The 23661-nt window shown below is 42.1% G+C and overlaps 1 protein-coding gene across 6 annotated transcripts in view; it reads right to left on the bottom strand.

Annotated features, from left to right (window-relative positions):
- Positions 1-23661, bottom strand: part of rhbdl3 (rhomboid, veinlet-like 3 (Drosophila)) — an 88216-nt gene that overhangs the window by 30139 nt on the left and 34416 nt on the right. For 5 of the 6 annotated variants that reach the window (XM_033625134.2, XM_033625133.2, XM_033625136.2 and 2 more), the window contains 2 exons: positions 10285-10443; positions 28-252 (listed from right to left, as the gene is read on the bottom strand). In XM_033625134.2, the coding sequence (XP_033481025.1) occupies positions 28-252; positions 10285-10443 (384 nt within the window). Of the gene's footprint in view, positions 1-27; positions 253-10284; positions 10444-15298; positions 15397-23661 lie in introns of those variants that run through there. The other variant, XM_033625139.2, reaches the window with a different exon arrangement.

Raw genomic sequence — 23661 nt, 5'->3', positions numbered from 1 at the left:
TTGGACTCAGGCTCCCAAACAATTTACCTCAGCAATGGTGATGGCCAGGATGAGCCATGGTGGGGGACAGTAGGTATAGCTGTCAAAGTACCACTTGCGGTCGACCTCGCGGGGCAGCGTCTCATAGGCGACGTGTCGGACCAGCCTCTGAGACAGCCCCAAGCCCGCCTCATCTCTGAGACTGCAGCCTTTTAGCTGCCTGCTCCCCTGCAGGATGGCCCTGCGGAAACTGTTGGAGCGCTTGTTACTCATCTGGAAGAAGGAAGAGAGGAAGGTGATGAGGGGGATGAAAGGGAGATGCAGGGAGGATGAGGGTTAGGGGCAGAGAGAGGAGGAAGGCCATAAAGGAAGAAAGAGAGAAGGAGGGGTGAAAGCTTTATTATCAATGGTTCAGCATGTTAACGACCATTCTGTTATATTTAATACTTAATATTTAATGATCATTTCGAGGTATTTCATTTTATAAAGTATATTCCTCAATGCACAGCTGGAGTCTCAACACACTCTGGGTACAGGCTACACAGTCCTCCTCAGTCCAGCACACTGACGGACCCCTCCTACCTCGCCACGGCAACAGAATGCCTGTATCATCACCTAGCAACCACCAAGCCCCTCTCTTAATCCCTCTATGTCTATGAAGAGTTAATTTTCCAAACATGGGCGGGGACCTCACAAGCAGTTCATCATTCAGAGAAGATCTCTGCCGTCAGAATCATTATCAATATGAAACCTGACGAAATGACTTCTCTGCTCTCATTTCAAAAGCGCTGCCATCTATTTTGATTTAGTGCAATCGTTTTTATAGCACAGGTGTCTCATTTTTCAAATGGTGGGCTGCTCATTTTCAAACACACTCACACTCACAGTGCAGATATATATAGACAGCCAAAACGCACACACATGCACACATTTTCAATCAAACATACGCGCACAAGCCTGACACACAACAGTGAATATGTCCGCAGAGAGGATTTGAAGGATGTTTTTCCAATTTTAAATCTCATGCTAAAATTATTCTTGGACCTCCCATGGACCAAGAGGTCAGTTACAGTTCAGACAGAGAATGGCAGAAACATGTCCTTGACTTTTAGATGCAGAAATAATGAAAGCATGTGCTTTAATTTTAAACCTCAAAGCAAGGGATGAAATGTTCTCATCATACAGTGAAATTACACTTTATCTGAGTGCACCAGCTAGAATCTACAACTAAAGAAGGATATATATATATATTTCATCACTGACAATGTTCCTCATTGAGGGGCAACAATTCTGTAACAGACCAACAAATGGGTGGGAAAAGTAAGAGTATGTAGATGTTGCAGCAGCTAGTATTAAAGCTGGGGAAGGCAGTTTTATTTTGGTGTCACTTGGCAAAAATCCCATAATAAACTTTGAGTATAATGTTTTTCAAGTGGACTGAGAGACAGCTAGATGTTTGCACCTCCTCTTGGCTCTGCTTTCAGGCTGTAGAACATTTAGCCTGTGACAGGAGACTTTGGCTAATCACTACAGGTGGGAATTTATCAGAGGATCCACAACACAATATTATCACGATACTTAAGTCACAAAACTGGGAGGTCGTGGGTTCGATCCCCGGCCGGGTCATACCAAAGACTATAAAAATGGGACCCACTGCCTCCCTGCTTGGCACTCAGCATCAGGGGTTGGAATTGGGGGGTTAGATCACCACATGATTCCCGAGCGCGGCACCGCTGCTGCTCATTGCTCCCTCAGGGGATGGGTCAAATGCGGAGAACAAATTTCACACACTCAGGTGTGTGACAATCAGTGGAACTACTTTAATCTTTAAAACAATATTATGGCAATTTTAAAAATGTTGCGACATGCTGAGTGTTGCAATAAAATATATTGTGATATATTGTGATTTATTACCTTTTTTCAACTGTCTCTGAAGGAAAACTGTTTCATATAATAAGATAAGGTTTTCAGTTTGTTCATCTCACTTTAGCAATTTTTTGCAGCAGTAAAATGTATCTAGTGGACTGAAAAAGCAATTGATTATATCATTCTAGTAGGTTCCCTTAAGTCTAATTTGTATTTGTAATATTAACTATATATATATATATATATATATAATAAAAAAATATGTCCTTGGCATGGTGTCGTCACACCATGCCAAGGACATATTGCCACACAAAAATATTGTGATACTATGTTCTATTGTTTTTTTTCCCCCACCCCTACCAATCACAGATCATTTCAGAGAGAGGTGTTCCTATTGACTGTCCTACAGAAGCAGATGCGCGTGCACATCCTTGGGTAAAAGCCTGATTCAGTGGAGTAGAATTCTGCAGAGAATGTTCCTATTCCAGCACTGGCAACAACTGCCTACACTGCAAAGCAACCCAAAAAAAGAGGAAGGACTTGTCCAAGAGAGAGTCTTAAAGACAGTCTGACAGTTAAAGGCACTGTATGTAAGAATGTGGCCAAAACGGTTACTGCACTCAAATTCAGTATACTGCCGCGGGTCGTGTCCGCCCCCCTCCCCTACAGATTTGAGGTTGCTGGACAGCGGCACGCTGGAGACTGATTTGTGTGCCCACGGGCGGCTGCCGTGGCAGGGCTGCGTCGCCGTGTTGCCGCGTCGCCGCGTCGCTGTGTTGCCGCGTCGCCGTTTCCTTGATCTTCAGTTTTCCAGCGGACCGTTCGAGCAAGTCCGGCTTCTCTGCTGCTAACGCTGCTGCCGGGATACAGCTGAGGAGACTGTTAATGTTATGTACCGGGACACTGCTAATGCTGCTTGTTGTGCTGCTGTAGCTCAGTCGTAACTTTAACTGATGCTGAGACTCTACTGACTGTGTGACTGATAGACAGCGGTGGGTGGCGCAACAGGCCAAAACACAAATTCAAAACATAAACATGATTTGCGGACTGTAAAAATGTTTTTTTAGATGCGAATATTCTGGCTGTACTATTGTTGTCGGTGAGATCAGTATGTTATATGAACATTATTCCTTAGACTCTGTGACATATTAGGATGATTTTACGACTATTTGCTTTAGATTTCTTACATATAGCTCCTTTAACTAAATAAAAAATGTCAACATCTGCAAAGTTTCAGAGATGGCCGGAAAATGTCGTTGATAGTTTAGCCTTCTGCTACCTAAAGCCAAAGGCTCATGGCTGCAGCTTCTGGTTTACATTTATGTAGCTAATGTTAGCTACAGCCTAGAATCACAGTGTGTCCCCCGTCTCACTTTCTGCCACTACAGACCACCTTGCTGGGAGGACAGCGGGCAGCAGCTCTGGAGACAGACCTCCAGTCAGCAGCTGCAGCAACCCATATCCAGCCAAAGCAAACCTCAGTGCCAAGTGGATCGGACACCTGCCACATCAGCAAACTTTCTTTTGCTGCCATTTCACAGGTTAGACCCAGCACTCATTGGCCACCAACCCGCTTTGACACCTGGTGCAGGGGTGTCAAATTCTGGTCAAATGTGAGACGCCAAGCAAGGGCTCGTTTTCTAAACTCCTGCAATGTCCTCACAGGAAAGCAGTCCATAGAGGCAGGGAGTGAGGCAGAGGGATGATGGGGTGGCTAGCCAGCTAATTCTTGTCTCATTTGTGGTCTGATAAACACAGAGAGAGAAGGTCACGAAAGGGCTGAGTGCTTGATGCACTGTGTGCAACTCTACAATTAAATATCAATAGAAAATCAGTGTATGGGGAACACTGGGTTACTGTATGAAGTTGTCTGGTGGGAGGGGCTTAGGCCAGAGAGGAGAGAGCTGCAGAAGGAGAGATTTCTGCCTATAGTAGCTTTAAATTGAAAGAAAGAATAAATGATGTTACGGGTTTGGGCTTGTCACTTTTAACAACAGCTGACATTGGGTATTTCTTTGCATGGATGTAAAACAGATTCAGGTCAATCGCTCCTGTGACAGCCTCAGCTCTGTGCCTAAATCACTGCTGCTCCAAGCTTTGTGCCTTTTATTACACTTGTTGTGTGTTTTATAACATTCTCCATTACAATGCAGTGACTCTTGTGCCACTTCACTCCTCCACAGACTCTTACTTACCCTGCTCTGTTTATGTCACACTCCATAGCTCAACCCTACTACTGTGTTTGTGTCTCTATAGGAGTGCGGGACACCCAGACGCGTCAGTTAGTGGATGTTATTTTAAGGCAACATGGGTGACTGATAATGTACTCAGCAAGGGCAGAGACTGACGAAATAGGAAAAATGTAATGTGGCTATCTGCAATAAAAATAAAATAATAAGGCAGGTGGATATAGTTCTGTAACTTCAAAAGCTACAACTTTAAAGCGTCGCCTGTGTATTGAAGTGGCGATTGATGTTTATTCAAGTACAAGCGCGGACTTATCAGAGAAATAAGGAACACTTTTGTTTGAAGATAGTGGACATACTTATCTGCCTTGCAAACAAAGGTACACATCACAATTCGTTTCACTTTGACTGAGTTGGAAGAAGAAAACACAACTAGGAGGAGAAAACAGCGATAAGAAGACAGATGTAAAATCAGAATATCAATAAAATCTCTGTACGAACAGTTGGCTGATGGTTCTTCTGTCACTGTTTAATGAGACTTTAGTGTCTCCGCATGGATCTCCGTTTGGAGATAAACTTCAGAAAAAAGCCAATTATTTCAGCCTTTATGTTAGGCCCAGAGAACTGTGGGAAAATGATTACGGGTTACCATGGCCACTTCCAAGGCCGCATACCAAGGAGAGCGTACTCACACACACGCACAGACCTCCCCCAGGCAGCAGTGCTCCATAAAGACAGTCAATTCTTCGTGTGAAGTGACTGCAATTCCTCTCCTCTTTGTAGGACACAAAAGAAAGAATGACGTTCTGTCTGTTTACCCACTGGCAAGAGGAGAAGGGAGAAGGGACGGGAAGAGGTGAAGGGGACAAATGGGTGTTCGGCCGGCAAGAGACAATTTCACTGTTTGATCAATGGAAAGCACAGTCGGAGGAGAGGGACAGGAGAGAGAGACATAAACAAGAGACAGAAAGAGGGAGAAACAGATGGAGTGAGAGGGAGACAGGGGAGGACAGATGGAAGAAGGAAGTAGAGGAAAATGAAGAGGGTTGTAAAAGAGGGACCAAAAAAATGTTATCAAAAAAGGTGCTGCGTTGATAAGGGCATGTTGTTCCAGATAAGACAGTGAAATACAATCTAGGGATTCCAGTGTTAGTAAAAGGTCCATGAGTTACAATCATTTGATCTTTTGTCACAACAGGTAAACATGAGAAATATGGCATTTGTTCTACAAAGTAATCCACCAGGAACATATATTAACTTAATTGGCCAGCACAGCGCCCTGACTGAGGATACTGTATAATGTTGCGGTGGGATTTTTTGGCATATCCTGCCTTTGTTAGAGTTGACAGGAAAGGGACATAAGGAAATGAGGGGAGAGAGAGATGGGGAACATTATGCAACAAGAAGTCCCAAACTAGACATGAACTGGGAACGTTGTGGTTCATCAGACTACCAGGGCACATCCCAGGTTCATGTTGTTTGCCCACTTCCTTGGCACTCTGTGTTGCGATGTTAAAGGAGAGTTCATCCCAAAATTTAAAAAAACATATTTTACAACATACCTGTAGTGCTATTTATCAGTCTAGATTGTTTTGGTGTGAGTTGCCGAGTGTTGGAGATATCAGCCGTAGAGATGTCTGCCTTCTCTCCAATATAATGGAACTAAATGGCACTCGGTTTGTGGTGCTCAAAGTGCCTAAAAATCAACTCAACATCCAAAATAATCACAGATCTTGATCTTGTGAGCAGTTTAATGACGATCAAGTATCTTTCTACCAGCTACACGTGCCAACCGTATCACTGCACAGAAGGAAGCGTGCATCTACTCATAAATGACAGGCTCATGCCCATGACAGCGCGAGATGTACATCAACAGGCATTTTAACGTTAGCTAGCTCAGTGGTGCTTGGTGAGCTAGTAGTAGATGCACATTTCCTTCTGTGTGGTGATGCGGTTTGCGGGTGTAGTTCAGTAGAAATGTGTTTGTGCTTTGAGCACCACAAGCCAAGTGCCATCTATTTCCAATGGAGAGATGGCAAACATCTCTACAGTCATTATCTCCAACATTCGGCAACTCACACCAAAACAATCTAGATTGATAAAAAGCACTGCAGGTAAGAATTAAATTTGTATTTATGATTTTGGGGAGAACTGTCCTTTCAAAACAGAGAAAGGTCTTACCCAAACTTTTGCCACAGATTTAGAAACCAACTCTTGTCTAAACCATAGTATGTTGTCGCATTAAGATTTCCCTTCCTTGGAACTAAGAAGCCCAAATTTTCAACAGGAGGTATGTCCACAAAGTGTTGATAATATAGGGTATCTTAGGCAAAATCAAACTGTATCAGGCATACACACAGGACATTTATGAGTGCATCTGTAAGCAGTGGCACACATCCATCATGATCATTCCACAATTTCATCCCACTGGAGGGGAACAAAGCGGTTCAACCTGTTTGTAGATATTTTAGGAAGCATAAACATATTACTAAGCCAGCTTCTACCCAGAACAGTCGCAGAGCATTTTATGAGAGACAGGAGGAGATGGATGGACAGGAAGAAGAAGGAGAAAGAGGCACTGATAAGGAAGGCGCTGAGAGTTTATGCAAAGGAGGAGAGAGACTAAGGGAGAAGGTAAATAGCGAGGGAAGATGGAGGGAAGAAGAGGTAAACAGAGGGAGCGAGCGAGCTGAGGTTTGAACACCGACTGTGACGAAACAGTGAGCGGGCAATTACTGACAACCACATTGATGGAGGAGCTGCAGTGCAAATGGGAGATGGCACAACAAATAAACCCCCTCACAGCTTGTCTCTGTCTGTTCTGGCCTCTTTCTCTCCTTCTGTTCCTCTTCTTTCCTTCCTTCTGTGAGGGCTGAAGAGAGATAGAGATGTACCAACAGAGACCAGGCACTGATAATTAACTAGCTGGAAGAACTTTCTCTCTCTCAGGCTCCCATACTGGATTTGACCCCTTTGATCTTTATCATAGAGACCATTAATGCCTGCGCCTTACAAAGTCCATTACGCTGCATTTACATAGCTTACATTCCTTGAGATATTCATATCATATTTACAAGCTCTTGCAGAATTGTGGGTTCACATGCAGAAATCTTTGTAGATAACAACCAACATTTAGCCTTGAAGAGCTGTCTTCTCAAACAAGAGGTTCAGACTCTCATCACTCCAAAAGCAGTACTTATTTTAGTATTCAATGTAGGGCTAAATGTATTATTTTCATGAATAACAATCTGTTGAATGTTTTCTTTTCATTTATTCTGTAACTTTGACTTGGTCTATTGAAAAAAAAATGGTGTCAAGGTGATGTCTTCTTTTTTTTTTGTTCGACCACCTTATGAACACCTGAAGGTATTTGATTAAAATTATTTTAAAGAGAGACAAGCAACATTTCCCTCACTTTTAAGAAGCAGAAACCAAATGAAATTTTAGGTATTACTTGATCTGAATTTGGTCTGCGTTTGAGAGAGAGAGGGGCGGATCTCTGGATGGAGGGAAATTTACCACAGGTTACTGCCCACATTATTTTGATACAAAGTTGGTTGAAAACCAGCAAAGTATCCCTGTGACTGTTACACAATCGAATGGCATGCTGGGTAAAGCTCGCTCTTTGTTGCTTGTAACTTTTGGAATAAACGCATTTGTTCCTGGGAAAAGTCAGGCTTTGACTTTACTTGGGCAATAAAATCTTTGTGTGAGCTTTTGCACCCAAATGCTCTTGCATTGCTAGGGGATGCAGCTAAGTCATGGCAGGTGTATGGCTGAGGACCCAAGGAAGCATTGTGTTGAGAGTCAAGTTGTTTTAAGCAGCAATACTGGAGGCCGAACAGTTGGCCCGTTTCAACAGTCACGTTTTAAAGGGCACTGCACTAATTACATGAAAGAGAGAAAAGCAACAAATCTTCAAATCTGAGTAACTGGAACAAGCAAATGTTGACATATTTGCTTGATAAATGATTAATTGATTAATCTAACTAATTGAACTACTTGCTTATTCATTCACTGCACAGCATATTACCATAATCATGAATTGTCGTCACTACTTTCCCTCCCTCCCTCCCTGTGTTCAGCTTCTGTTGTGCCTGCCTCTGTGAATGTATAAACTATTGAGGGGGTGGACACAATAGCGACTAAGAAAAAAAAAAAAGTGAATGTACACACAGATGCCGGCACCCCATTCCTCTCTGTCCCACTTCCAGTTGCACGCCCTGACCCACAGCCTGTCACATGACATGAATGCACCAATTGGAAAACAACAGCCAAAAGCCCCTTTGACATTTTTCCAAGCTTCCTACAGGCCTCATTCCTCACCCACTGTATCAGACAATAAACAGCTCTGAGGAACAAGAGAGAGAGGGAGAGATGGGCAAACTCACACTCACAGACAACAATGAATTCCCTACAGTCTCTGCAGATGCACACACCCCCACTGCACTGCCACCCAGTAGTTATTGTGTACCACACAACTACTCCCACTCTGAGATCACTCCACACTGTCCCGGGTCAGCGGTTCAGCCTCCCATGAGGAACAGCAGCAAGACAGTGGAAAACAGAAAATGAGAAGGTTATGAGGCAGCGAGCACAGCTGGAGATGTTTGAGTGAGACCTTGGACAAACAGCAGCAGGCTGCAGTTTGAAGGTGAAACTGAAAGTGGGGCAAGGTGAGCGTTAAGAGGGGAATTTATCACCGGACTGAGAGTCATTTCCTGTTAGGAAGACTCTCCACCTTGCAGCTGAGGTGATTTTGGAATAAGGCTTTTGGGGCTGGATGTAAAAATGAAAACACTCTGATGTGTGAGTAAAAAAATAGTGTGGGTAATGTAGACAGACGATGGAGAGGCGGGATACAAACATTGTTTTCCAAGTCATAAAGAAGTCTCAATTCCTGGTTAGTCAAGAACCAAGTCAAGATAAAATCCCAATCTTTGTATTTCAAGTCTTAAATAAGACTTTCATATGACATATTGTTATGACATATAACATCATCTTTAATCTTTGAGGCCTGTGAAGGATATCACATCATTACAAGTCAATGGGCCCTATCATACACCCGATGCAAAGCAGTGCACAGCACAGCACAACTGTCAAGTTGGTTTCAGACCAATGCTGTTGTAATTTTCATGACCAGCGTAACCCAAGTACTTGTGCTTATCTGTGCACCCATGGGCGTGTAGGTCTTAAAACGAGGTGTGGTCAGGCCGTTGTTGTTTCATTGCTATTTTGAGGCAGCGTAAAGTGATTGTGCCATTGACCAACAAAAACCTGATCTAAAGTAACATTGGTGCAGTATTTTCCTGGTATTTCAAGGGTGCATTATTCAGATAGTAAGATGCACCTACACAAGTAGGTTCCTCTACACTCTGCTTGTTACTCACAATGGAACACGTGGATGGGTTGAAGGGTTGTGGGTGGGTGAAATAATACATCATTAATGAGGAAAATATTAATTAAATTCTCCAAAATGTGGTCATAGCAGGGAGCAGAGTAGAGCTGTACTTAATAACTGCAGTTGTCAGTTTTGCCACTTAAATTTCACATGAAATTTGCTGCAGTAAAATGTATTTATTCGCCCCTTCGCTGAATAGAAGTGAAAAGAAGGTGAAAATTAGCCAGTTTTGTGCATGTGTGACTGTGCCCTTAGTCAAAAAAACAACAACACACACACACACACAAAAGAAGGCTTACTTCTTTAATTTGCTGAATCCATCAACACATATCAGTGGTTATAACAGTGCAGTTGCACCTGGCTTTTAAAGTGAGTTGATATTCTGATTGGCTGAATTCATGTTATGCCCAAAACACACCTAATTAAGGGACTAAATATAACCTCTTTGCCCCTTGCACCTTACTTTTACCCAGATTATGTGCCTTTTAACTTGCAAAAGTCCAGTTGGACATGCCCTAAATCCACCTGTGCCATGCACTTTAGACCATGCACTATAGATAATCCCAAAGTCTAAGTGAAGTCAGGAGTCTTTGGTGTAAAAGTCAAGTCATTTTCTTGACTAACTCGATTGATTTTTGATTCTGTTGTTTATTCATGTCCAAAGTCATTAGATTCATGACTCGAGTCCGACTCCATGTGAAAACCACAGCATGCAAGAACATATTGGATATATCTGTTAATACTCACATTAAAAAAGTTGTAAAGACAGTGTGCTGTAAGAGGTGCCACTAAACCACTCATTTCTAATGAACACTGCTGTCAGCAAGTCTGTAAAAGGTTAAATCATCTCACCAGGTTGACAAAGTCTTGGTAGCAGATCTTTCCGTCAGCGTTGCCATCAGCGAGGGCCAATAGGACTTCCAGTTTGTGGGGGTCAAGCTCAGAGCCGTGGGTCGCCAGCAAGTCCCTGAACCGCTCCGTACTGATGAAGCCCGAATTCTCTGGGTCATACTGCAAATGAACACACACACACATGCAAAAATGAATATGACCATACAAAAACGAAAGGCTCTTCTCATGCACCATTTGTACGTTTTTCTACCCAAATTTCCTACATATCCGACATAATGATGAGCCAGTAATTTGTGCTTAACCCACATATTGTGGATGGCTGTGATCATATGACCAGTGTGCTGACTGCAGTAAAGATGGAGGCAGTCCTGAGTGGTCCAGTCAGGTGGAACACTGAGGAGGTGGATGGGTCACAAAACATAGGACTTTCCCCAGAAGAACGTTATTTGGAACCATCTGAATACTGAGTGAATGTGTCTTTTCCTAAACCTAACCTCCGTAACGTTACGTAAATTATATAACCTAATGTTGAAGACATAATGTCATTTGTGCATCGCTAATTCGTAGGATAGCATTAAAACCATTGTCTGTGCATTTTCGTAGAATATCATACAAAGCGCTGTATGAGGACATGTTATGTAAGTGTAGTGTAAACAGAACAGAATAAACACAAATACATCTCTCTAAACAGTAGTATGTCAACCAAGAACCAGATTCAAATAAACGTGAGAAGTTCATGAGCAGTCAGTACCCCCCCCCAGTGCATAATTTTCTGTGCAGCCAAACATCAAAAGCTCAAAAAAACCATCAGCTGCGGTTTAGTCACAGTCTGAGCACTTAGAAAGGAGCCCTAATTGCTCCAAAAAGGCCCAACTGTTGAGATGCAGCAGTAACTTTTAACAGCTTTGGATTTCACTTTGAAATGACACTGAGGGCCGCATTTAACCACAGGCTGTTTTTCTGCTTATTCAAAGCCAGAACAGAGGGGGGATTCAAATGCATCTGAAAAACACCAGATATTCTGACAAAACCAAAGATATTTTAAAAAGCTGTGAAACCATCAGAGCAGTGATCACTTAAGCACTTGAATGTGAAAAGAGCTCTGCACTTTTCCGCAACTCTGTTATCCCAGACATATTAGTTCCACACACTCTTTTCTTTAATAGCTTCGGGTTTCACATCTCAAAGGAATACTTTATCCAAAAAAATGGTCAGTATTTATCAATTACTAACTGTGTTACTGTTGTCTTTGTGAAGAAAACGTTTTTTCTGCATGCCTCCACAATGAACAAAGAATACAAAAGTACAAAAATATTCATTAATTGAAAAACAGCAAAACTACATCAAAATATCCTTTAACAAACTCACATAACTCATGTAGTATAATCCAAGTCTCATTTATCCAGTCGTATGCTCAGTACTTCCCAAACACATGCATTTTCACTAACGATTTAAAACATGTCTGTACAAACAGTCTCATGCATGGCCAAGTAGTGCACTTGAACTCTGCTCAAGCGGCGCTCATATGCATGCACATTTTCAGGCCTGATCATGGTGCACTACTCATGGAGAAGTGTTTTTTACATTGTAACATTTTAGCAAAAACGCATGTGTTTGGGAAGCACTGAGAATATGACTGGATAAATGAGACTTGGATTATACTGCATGAGTTATGTGAGAGTTTGTTAATGGACATTTTTATAAAGTTTTGCTGTTGTTAAACGCAGTCCCCCTCAGCTTCAGTTCATCAAGAATTTTCTCCATTTGGTTGCTGTGGAGGCATGTGAGGAAAAACGTTTGTTTTTTTCACCAATTCAACGTAACACACAGTGAGTAATTGATCTTTGGTCATTTTGCAGGTAAAGTATTCTTTGACAGTTCCTTCAAGTGACAATTTAAAGTGAAATTTTGATTGCAGAGAAGTGAGCAAAGACACTTGTAATAACCTTTGTTTCTAATGGCATAGACTGCCAGTGATTCTGCCTGGATTAAGAAAAAAATAATAAAAAGCTGCTCTTGATCCCCTAAAACAAGGATAAAAGAGGGGAAAAGGCTGCAGCTGTGTGACAGTATTTGTCTTTTCAACCAGGGACAAACTGGCCTGAAAATATATATCAACCCAGGACTTGAATGTTTGATTTGAATGTCAGGTTGTTTGTGGATGCAGGCAGAAAGCAGCTGCTACATCTCGGTCTCAATGTGCCTGTGTGTGTGTGTGTGTGTGTGTGTGTGTGTGTGTGTGCGTTTGTATCTGTACATTTGCGAATGTGCATATACGAGTGTAACCATGCCTGTGTGTAAATACAGCGCATTCATGCATAAAGAAATGACATTCAGACAATATGAGCCGCCTGCCAGATTCCAACACCCCTGAACCAGAAATAGTGACCGTGTGCATGCACGCATATGTGTTTATGGGAGTGTGTGTTTGCCATACGGCAGTGCTGGCAGACACTCAGTAAAGCCACGCTGGCAGTTTGACCAAATGACAACGGGTAAAAGAGGTTTTGGCTCTCCCTCGTGTTGTTTTTCTCCATGTTACCTAACGATGAGAAGGCTTTTTTTGGCTATTCAGGCTACAGTTGTCAGTACCCTTACAATGTCATCTCTGAGATCTGGCTGTAATATCATTCACACTTCACGCCTGAAATTTGATTTTATGCAGCCTGTGTGGCTGCAGTTTATCAGTGTGTGATGAGAGGATTGTCTCCAACAACAGCCTTGTGTCTTCGGTAGATAGCTCTGCGTGACAAGCGTGCTAATGTTATAGCAGGTTCAGTATATTAAGTTGGATATGGCGTGGAATAACTGCAGTTGTGAACTTGTGTTGAATGGAGGCAAAAGAGATAATTGCTCAAAAATTTATGCTGATGGACATTTTTAGTAAAAGCAATAATTTCTAGAGGCTACCAGATGGGAAACATAGAAATGATAAAAGGTCCCATCTTCCTTCTGAGAGATGCTCTCGGAGTGTTAGCATAGAGAAGACAAGCAGATACGGGTACTTCACGAAACGTCAAGGCTGTACCCCTTCTTGGATGGATAGAAAACCAAAACTCGTAGATGTCAATGCAATTTGATGTACTTGAAATATATTATCGATACATTTGTGTGCATGTATTTTTTGTTCAACAAAAGTTTGTTTTATTGGTATGTCTAATAATTCTACAACCTTGCCTTAACTTGAGCGTTCGCAATATATCCATGAATTAAGATTGAACGGTGTGCCATCATGCCCCTTCAGTCGACAGCCACTGACACAGTGACTGGATCTTACCTATTCGTACATCTATACATATTTGAGTGAATCACTGGGTATCATGAGGCGTAGTCTATAAATAACCAACCTGTTAATAGCCAACCATTTGATCTAGATTTAGTTGGAGACGGCAGTCTGATGATGTTATACTGTATGACTGTACAGCAGCAGCCCACTCAAGCCCCTCTATCCATCAGTAGTATCTCTCACCAGCATCCTTCAGTCATTTACCACACTGACAGTGAATATTCATGCATCGTATGTGGCTCAAATCTCAGTTTATTTGTTTCACAACCCACTACACATCAGCTTTTTAGTGTTTTCCTGTGTCTTTCCTAATGTGCTAGCACAACTCTTTCTTTCCGCTAAAAGGTAGCACAGTCTTGGCGATGATGCCATGCTGTCAAAAGCATTGATACTTAGATGTTTTTTCGATACCACATGTTTAAAGCAATACAATATCCATTAATTATACATTAAATAGTATTGAAAGTGCCGAAGCTATAATAAAAAAAAACTATAATCTGCAATCAGATTTTCAACCCAAGTCTGCACAGATGAAACAGGGAAGAAAAGCAACTGGTCCTTGACCTGTGGCAGAAGCACAGGCAGGCAGGACTGTGTGAGTGGATGTTTGCAAGTGGATGCCACTGTTATTCAAGATTTTCTCTGTACCAGCACTGTGTGCAGGTTTTTAATTGAAAAAATAAAATTTTTTTGTGTGCCTAGGGCATGTTTTTCTTTTTGACATATCAATTGTGTCCAGAGGTTTTTGTTTGATTTTTTTTTTCGTACTGGTGCTGTATTGCAGTTTAAAATTCTGATTACATGACATCAGTCGGGTTTATGTCTTATGATCTGCAAAAGGTCTTTACAGCCAAGAGCTTAGATAATAAGTGGGGGGAGATTCGTGTTCAGGTGTTGAGGCCTTTTTTAATTTAGTAAAGTATAGAATATAAAATTCCCAAACAAGTAAACGTAATTTGATTTTAGCAGAGTGATACCTGGAAATAAGGTTTTGTCATCAAATAAAATAAGAAAATATCGATAAAATAAATAGATAAATGCATGGTGAGGAAAATGAAACTAAGTTCAGATGTAATTTCAAGTAATTCTGACTTTTTTCTCGCAATACTTTTCCCCTCTTTACACTGACTCATGGCTGTCAATGCTAAATTGAATCTGGATAAGACTATATGTGACAACCTCCTTTCATGTACATGTACATATCTGGTGTGGGAAGGTGTGACAGCAGCAATGTGAGTAACATCCCATTTAGTGCTCTCAGAATGAATCATTTCATGTATTCTAGTGTGCCTGGATAAGAAAAGGCAAATTGGGGATCACAAGTGTGACCTTAGCAGAAGTGAGCTGTTCAGTTATGACAACCGGTCTGAATGTGTGCCATCTGCCACATGGCATCCGACAGAAGAAGAGGAGGAGGAAGGAAGTGTTGCAGGAAGAATTTGTATATTCTTATTAAACTAGAGAATATTCTTACAATGACAGTGCATTTTTACCAAAAAACAAACAAACAAAAAAACACTATCATTTTTGTGCAAAGGCAAACAAACAACTCCTGAATATGATTAAACCTGCACAGCTTGGTCCAACATACAAACTCTCCACAAACTCACATACACACCAATACTTCTCTCCCTCTCTCTCTCACACACACCCACCCACCCACACAAACACACGCGCACACACGCTTGATGCATAGAATGTAAACTCTATTCTACAGAAAGAACCAACCTTCTCTTGCAGTAAGTCAACCAGTTTCTGCCGTGGCCATTTTGTCATGGTGATATAGCGCCGGCCAAAGCCAGTCTCACCACTCACCGCTCAGTGTGTGAGCGAAACAATGTGTTGTGGGTGTGTGTGTGTCCCTGTCATATTGTTTGTCCCAGACTGCGCAGGGTTATTTCTAACCAGGACTAAAGGATTACAGTCTAATCCAAGACCCTCAATACACACCTCCCCCACCTTTCTCTCTCAAACACGCACACACAGACGCACACACACACCCCTAAAACCCTAGTCACCCTCCTCGCCTCGGCCCGCCCCACACACAACACCCCCTCACCCTACATTCACACCCCCCTCCCTCACTTCCCTCCTCACTTTCTCTCTCTAAAGCTAACATGTGGGCTCCCTCCACAGAAAAATAAATAGTTCAATAAATTTGCCCGTTATCTCTTTTCCTGTCACTCCCAGAGGCAGGCAGCCGTACATTATTTTCCTCACACACACACACACACACACACACACACACACACAGTTACACACAAACACTCCCTCGCTCCACTTTCGCGACACCACAGGCTTCATAGTTGAGTGAGCACTCTCTGAAGTCAACAGGCTGGCTGCTGGGGTGGAGCAGCGGAGGGACACACACTCAACAATGGGCCTCCGATGGCAATTTCATGCAAGGTTCGCCCAGTCCCTTTACTCCAATTAGTGTTCATTTCCTTCTGATGCACCCAGAGGTGCATGCAGAGAAGGACACTATATGATATGAGACTTTCCATCTGAGACCCCTCGAGCTTCAGGACAAACTGAAAAGGCTTTTCAATTGGAAAAAAAAATGTGAAAAAAGAAAAAAATCTTAAATGACTTCCAGTTAATTTTCTGTCAATAAATCAACAAATAGTTTCAGCTTTATTCAGTTGTATTGTATTATCTATATTTTATCTATATATTCACACTTATTTATGTCTTTACAAGGTCACAATAACTAAAAATACTTATCTGCACTGAGCCACACCATCACAAATACGAGGAGAGGATTTTGGGTAATGCAGTACTTAAATACTGGTAAGTACTTTGCTTGTGTGTTGGAACATTCACCAGATTGTGAATTTGAGTGAACTTTTATCCCAGCACATCTTCCATTTTCATAACCGTGTTATTGTCTCTGCTCCATAAGGCTTGTTTTGCAAACAGCAAAGGGAGCGTGATGCAAATCCCTCAGATTAAAATAAGCACAGACACACACACACACACAAATCCTGGCGCAGACATAATACCACAAAACATTCACAGCCAATGAGCTTTCATATTGAGGGCTTCTCAGCAGGCTGGTGTCAGTGCGGAGGAGAAAAACAGCTGAGGGAGGGGAGCAGGAAGTGAAGGAGGGTTGGTGTGAGCTGTTTGGGGGGGTGGGGTGGGATGCACGGCTTTTTGTCTTCAGCCTCATTTTCATAAAGCTGAATATTAAGGAACCTTACAGTAGGCTGTTTGTAAGGGTCAGGGAGTTTTTCCAAGTCTTGAAGTCTGCACAGAGAGCCTGGAGAAATTATGTAGCCTGGGCCAACATGAAATATACAGAAGGCTGGAGTGAAAACTATACTCAAAAACAACTTACATTTTGATGAAATCTAGCCCTTAGGGTGACAGACTGAGCAATCACAAGATCTTTAAATACACAGTAAGTGGATATCAAACTTTCTGACCAATTTTACTGTATCGTCCATATATACTGTAGAAAAATCTGGGAAAGATTGTCCCTCACTAACTCTTACTGCAAGTCCTCTGCAGCACCTCAGGGGTTAGGCTGCGTTCCATTGCACCTCCAAAGTTGGAAGTCAGAGCTAGGAATGGCGCCACACCAGAGTTGACCATGTTTCAGTACAAGTAGGATTGGGTACCGATCTCTATACTTTTGAGGGTAGCGACCAAATAACCTCGGTTGTACCAAATACCAATTTACTTTGTATCCATCAATGCCAAATGCCAGTACCTGAGAGCGCGTCTGGGTGAGAACTGTGGGTTTAGACAAGAGGCAGAAGTGGCACGAAGCTCTGAAGCCTGGAAGCCAGCCATGGAGCTCCAAGGCCAGCAACAGAGCTCTGTGGAGCCACTGGGTTCAACTTCAGACAGGAAGCAGAAGTGCCCCAAAGCTGGTAATGTCAGCCACTCCATCAGCTGCTCCATCAGGCAGCCATTCCGTTATCTTCCAAGTGAGCCAAAATGCCGATTTGCAATGATAGTTTCGACATCTGGCCTATTTTCTTTTCTGTATTATTGTAGTTATAGCCTAGTATCACTGCTAGACAAGTAGACATACATACACACTAGGCACGCACACACACAAATATGCATTGAGGCAGACAGGCAGTTGACAAACACTAAATTTTTGTTATTACAGAAAAAGTAAAGTACTGAAAACAGGTACCATTGTGTACTAGTATTGAATTCCAGCTACTGGAACTGATATCAGTTCAAATGTCAACAGTACCCGACCCTGACGACAAGTTGGAAAACCAAGATGTTGTTAAGCAATACCAGTTCTAGTCAGGTTAGCCAATGTTAGCAATACCAGTTGATAAAACAGATTCCGCAGTATTTTGTGCATACAAACACTGTAGCAACATTTTCATACATAGAAGTTGGACCGTAATGTGCACACAACTGTTTTAAGGAAACACAAATAAGAAGACAGAAGTACTAATACAAAGTAAGTTAAAATGCCTTTGACTACTGTTGATGAGCTGAGCAGCCATCCTGGATTTTGAGGTTGAGGTCGGTTAGGTTCCTTTGTCTTTCAGAGTCAGAAATCCGACTTCAGGGGGTATTCCAGTTGAAATTTCCGACCAGGAACTGGGAAATTTTGACTTCTCAGGGCAAATTGAATGCACCATTGGTTACAGGGGATTTACCTCAAGACATTAACTTGTTTTCCTGAGTTACACCCGCCCATCAAATCCCTTAAAACTAAGACAAAGACAGAGCCTGGGCAGGAGGTCATTTAAGACTTTTTGATCATCTTTACTACTGACTCTCAGACCTGACTGACCTCTGGCACTTTCAGTGACCTGTGACATTTGACCCAGACTGATACGGGTCACTGTCCAGGAGCTTTGAGCTGCAGATGAGCTGCTTTCTGGAACAGTAAATGGCCAGCTAAAGGGAAGAAGGAAGCATGGGGCGTGAATGAAGAGAGTCAAGAGTTAATTAAGAGAGACAGTGAGAAACTCAATCCTATCCTGGTGTACTAACAGCAAACTGGTGAGCATGCTGAAATCCTCTTACACCCGCAGTACGTCACTGAACCTGTCTTGTACTAAAGAACTGATGTAGTGAATGCTGGCATGTGATAATCATGTATGAAAGTGAAAGTGCTGCAGGATAATAGCCCAGTAAGACATTTTACTCTCATATGCATAAGTGCAAGAAAACATTTTTGTAATCTGTTCTCATCTATATCTGTCCAGTGTTACATCTCAAAAATGAGCAGCCACTTCCAAGTAATCTTTTTTTGGAAACAAAGGAAAGAGCACAAAAAAAGAAAAAAATCAGTAGCTACACTGCTGACGATAAACTTGTGTCTAATTTATGCCGCATAAGCAGAAAGCGGATCCCAAAAAACCTTTGATAACAACATCATCAACATTTCAGACTGGATGCACCCTGGGAGCTCTGCGGGAAACAGCTCAAACTGTACCATGTAATCACAAGCTGTTGGCTTTGAACTGGTATGAAGACCTTTGCTGTGAGTCATCTTGTCAGTCACTCTCTCACTCCTCGCTGTCTTCTATGTGAAGACGCAGAAATGCTGCAAAACAAACTGACAGGGAAAGAAGCTGCGGTCTTATTCCGGATAAAGCCATCTAATTTTACACAGGGAAATAATACAACTGCACAGGTTCATGCAGTAACAGGCATAAGGAAGTCATTCAGCACTGTAACTCTGGTGTGTTGGTGGACACAAAGCAATATACACACTGAATAAATACAACACATGGCTGCTGCCTAAGGCGTCAGTTAAGATTTCTAATGTCACACTTTCTGATAATAACATCCTCCAGACTGAGGCAGTATAACAGGCATGACCAATCGGCATGGCAACATGCGTGACGGGACTGACTGAAGGTGCAATAATGTGTAACCTAAGAAACGGGCACTCTAATAGCCTTTGAGTTACAGTATGACCGTAATGATAATGGGACAGAGGACAAAAGTAAGTATTTTGTGTGTGTGTGTGTGTGTGTGTGTGTGTAAGCATTAACCCTTCTCCCACCAAAATTAGCACATATATGTTTTTTTTTAATATTTTAAGCTAGGAAAACCTGCTAAAAATAAGCTATAGACTCCTTTTCATTGCCAGTAGACCAGAGCCACGTACACAACTCTTTAATAGTATTGTGTTTTTTCCACTGGTGTGATATGTTCAATGTCACAGATGCACCGGAAAACAAGGTAAGTAAACAGTAGAAACAGTATGGAGGCCAGTGAAAATTTTACATTGGTTACTTCTTTTTTATACCTGTAAGGTATTCAGTCTCTCTTTCAAACTTGGTGCCGGCTAATTTGGAACAATGTCTAAGCGGTGCTTGGATAGATGCCTGAGTAGGTTTAGCAATGGCTGGAGGAACTAAGTGACCCACCCACCAGCTACATAACTCACCCACCATGCCTACAAATCAGTCCACAATCTGCTCCCCTTGCCCCCTGGTCCAGAAGCGGAAACACTGAAGAAAACACTAGTTAAGATTTAGCTAGCTATAAAGTATTAGGTTAAAAGAGAGGAGAGTAGGGTTAGGGTTACATCTCGTTACTTGCAAGGTGAGTTATGTCTTTAGGTATAATGAAATATAAAGTGGATTATTGCCATGTTTGGCCAAATATTCATTCATTACAATGTAGAGCTTAGATTCTCTGCCCGAGCCTGAACCCGACCTGGACCCGACCCCGCCGTAATTTCCCGTCACTATCCTCGGGCTCGGACAGGTCAGGCTCCTCATAATAGACCTAGGCTATGGAACCAGCTACTTATCACACCTGGCCACTGGCCGCGCACATGTGAGTTGTCTACGGTGACAACGCATGTGTCAGCTTCGTCAAGTGTACCAAGTGCAGCACAATGCTGGTAAATGACATCAAAAAGACGGGTAACTCGACACATGGCACATGATGAAGGCTTGCCATGAAATGAAAGATGAGAGTCAGCCTTGAATGTCCATGTTCGTATCTTTAAAAAAAAAAAAAAAGTTGGGTTTAAACCTCGCTCAGGCTCATAATTACAGTTAAAGCGATGGGCCGGGCTCGGACAGAACATGCACAGGCTCGGTTGGGATCGGGCTGGATTATTTGGGCCCAATCTAAGCTCTATTACAACATCACATTATAGCATGGTGCAAATAACTGGGTTTGTAGGGGGGTGCCGTGTAGGTTCCGAACAGAATATGGCTGTATCTACACAGATCTCCAGTGACAGACAGAATTTGTGGTGGTGCGTCATTGCATCATGCTGGGAAAGGGGTGAAAAATAGCTTGTTTCCATCACTACCAATAGGAGCCCATAGACCCAATCCCCACAAAAAATGTGGTACATTTCTGCAAACCGCAGATAAGTTACATTTGTACATTACGTTGGAGCACATATGTTGAAACTTAACATTTTGCGACAATGATGTGGCGATTATGGTGAAGAAAATATTATTCATTCATTAATTTTCTGTACTGCTTATCCTGGTACAGGGTTGCGGTTACACTGGAGCCTATCCCAGCTGTCATTGGGCGAGAGGCAGGGTACACCCTGGACAGACTGCCAGACCATCAAAGGGTTGACACATAAAGACGGACAACCATTCACACTTATGGGCAACTTAGAGTAATAAATTAACCTTTGGATTGCGGGAGGCAGCTGGAGAATCCAAAGAAAACCCACACTGACACTTGGAAACATGCAAACTCTACACAGAAGGGCCCCGACCAGGCAGTGGATTCCAACCCAGAACCCTCTTTCTGTGAGGCAACAATGCCAACCACTGCACCACCCAGAAAAAGATCATCTCTTGACTAAAACACCCATGTTTGGTGGCACAAAAGCCGCTGGGAAAGCAGGGACAGTTTGGTTAAAGCACCCTGGTTTGATGGCTTAAATGCAGCTGGGAAACGCAGTGATGTGTCAGTGAAACACACCCAAATTCCATAGCTCAATCATTGCTGAGAAAAGACAAGATGTGCTGCTAAAAATACGCAGGTTTGATGCCACCAACACTGGTGGAAACACTAAAAAAGGTCACCAAAAATCAACCGGTGATGTTCCTTGTTGGTTTCAAACAGTGGTCTGTAGCTTGGCAGTTGTCACTCCTCATGACATGCCTCCACCCTTTCGATGACAAAGCCAGCTTATACTATATTATATCCGTTTAGACACAATGATATGATTCATATCAACGTGCAAATGTATAAAGTATTCGTGGTTTGCAGAAATGTACAATGCTAACATTTTATACTAACAACTGGGTTGAGGCCAACAGAGCTGGAGCCCATAAATGTCCATGTATACTGCAGAGTCATTTGCCTCAGGAATGAATGCTGATTGTAACCTATCCCACTAAAGACAAAAGCCAGATGTTAGTGGATGTTAGTCGGCTTAATGTCTGGTGGGAAAGGGGGCTATATACTTCAAGTGGTTGTGAGAGGAAAGTGCCAAAAATAAACAGTCTTCAAGATGCAGGAAACTTAGTTTTGGAAACATTGTTTCATATTAACAAGCATTACAGAAGAAGGCAAACTACCACGAATGCTTATATATATATATATATATATATATATATATAGACTATATATACTCAGTGTCACTACACAGAAAACATCCCCCTACTAAATTGCATGTCTGGAAAAATACAGTCAAACTAAAAGAATGGTTCTGCAAAGCTGTGCTCATCTCAGATATTTACTTTATGCTACATACTGTTATTTTGGGTATTAAGGACAGAAATATATTACTATATTATTGGATCTCTGTATATCATTATTGCCTCCTCCTAGTTAAATAACTGGTCTGCAAAATCCAGCCAGCGTACAGCTTGTCCAGCAGTATAATTACTTGCAATCCCCCCACAGAGTCAGACAGTGTGCACCACTGAGCTGTTGCTATTATAGACGGTGCAGTAAAAAAACAGCCTGTACCTGCTCGATCTGCTGACCTACAGACAAAACAAGCTATTACATTATCCAGATATCAAGGCTCTTTTGAATATTTTCCACACTGACCTTTTTTTAAAAACCTTTCGATTCATTCCTGCACAATTGCAAGCCTTTGATTCAAAGGGTACTACTGTATGAGCTGATAATGTATTGCGCTACACATAAAATCTGTTATACTGCATGAAGGCAGACTAGCCAAGATAGACTAATTACCTGTGGCTGACATTATAACAGCCCATTTAATGAGCTGGCAGAGTCTTAGACTCCTAATGGCTTTCCTTTTTTCCCGTTAGTCATGAGGGTTCCCACTGCAGGTGGAATGCAGGCTGTTGGTGTTAAAAACTTAGATATACCCTTTTAAAATGCAAAGTCAGTTCAGGTTAGACCTAACATTTTCACACAAAAAAAGTGTAGGCATTTGTGGCTATAATGAACACTGTGATGAATAAAAATGTGCGTTCTCCAGACAGCATTAAAATCACTGATCAGCACACATATATGTATGAAGTATGAGAATCGCCAAACATCCCCTACAGAGATAAATCCTATCTAAACAGGATCTCAGAGCGCTGGTGAGGGCAGGTAAAGGAAACAGTGGAAGGCAATAATGAGTATGCTGGTTAACCAATTAGAGCTATGAGATCCAGGTGTACACTGAGCTTAGTCAGAGGAGTCAACACACATTTACATACTCTACATTCACACCTCAACTCCTGTTGACTGCTGCAAATTGGACGTCTATAATAATCCACCATACCCACAGAGTGTTCGCTGTACATTGTACACTCAGCAAACAGTTTAATTAATACCTCAAACATGTCTTCTTATGAGCCAACAGTGGCTCCAGTGGAGGCTATGGGTATGGTCACAAATGGTAGTGGCCATGAAAAATACAAACTGCCCCACATGACAGACACTGCTTGGCTGGCAGTGAGTCCAGATACAGGTATGGAACATAAGAAAATGAAAAGTTTTGCTGTATTTATTGGCAAGTTAGCTTTCTGTGTGCGTCACACTTGGCACTGTCCACATTCAGCGTGGATATTGCCTCAGCAGACTATGGTCATTCAGCTGCATTCGCTCATGTATGACTGCACCCTAAATACTGTATTTTTTGCCATGGTATCATTGATAACCATTTTCAATCACTGATCAAAAGGTCTCCATGAATAATAACC

The sequence above is a fragment of the Epinephelus lanceolatus genome, chromosome 3, assembly GCF_041903045.1.
Source record: "Epinephelus lanceolatus isolate andai-2023 chromosome 3, ASM4190304v1, whole genome shotgun sequence".
NCBI classification, from domain to species: domain Eukaryota; kingdom Metazoa; phylum Chordata; class Actinopteri; order Perciformes; family Serranidae; genus Epinephelus; species Epinephelus lanceolatus.
This window is presented reverse-complemented; position numbering and strand designations above follow the sequence as displayed.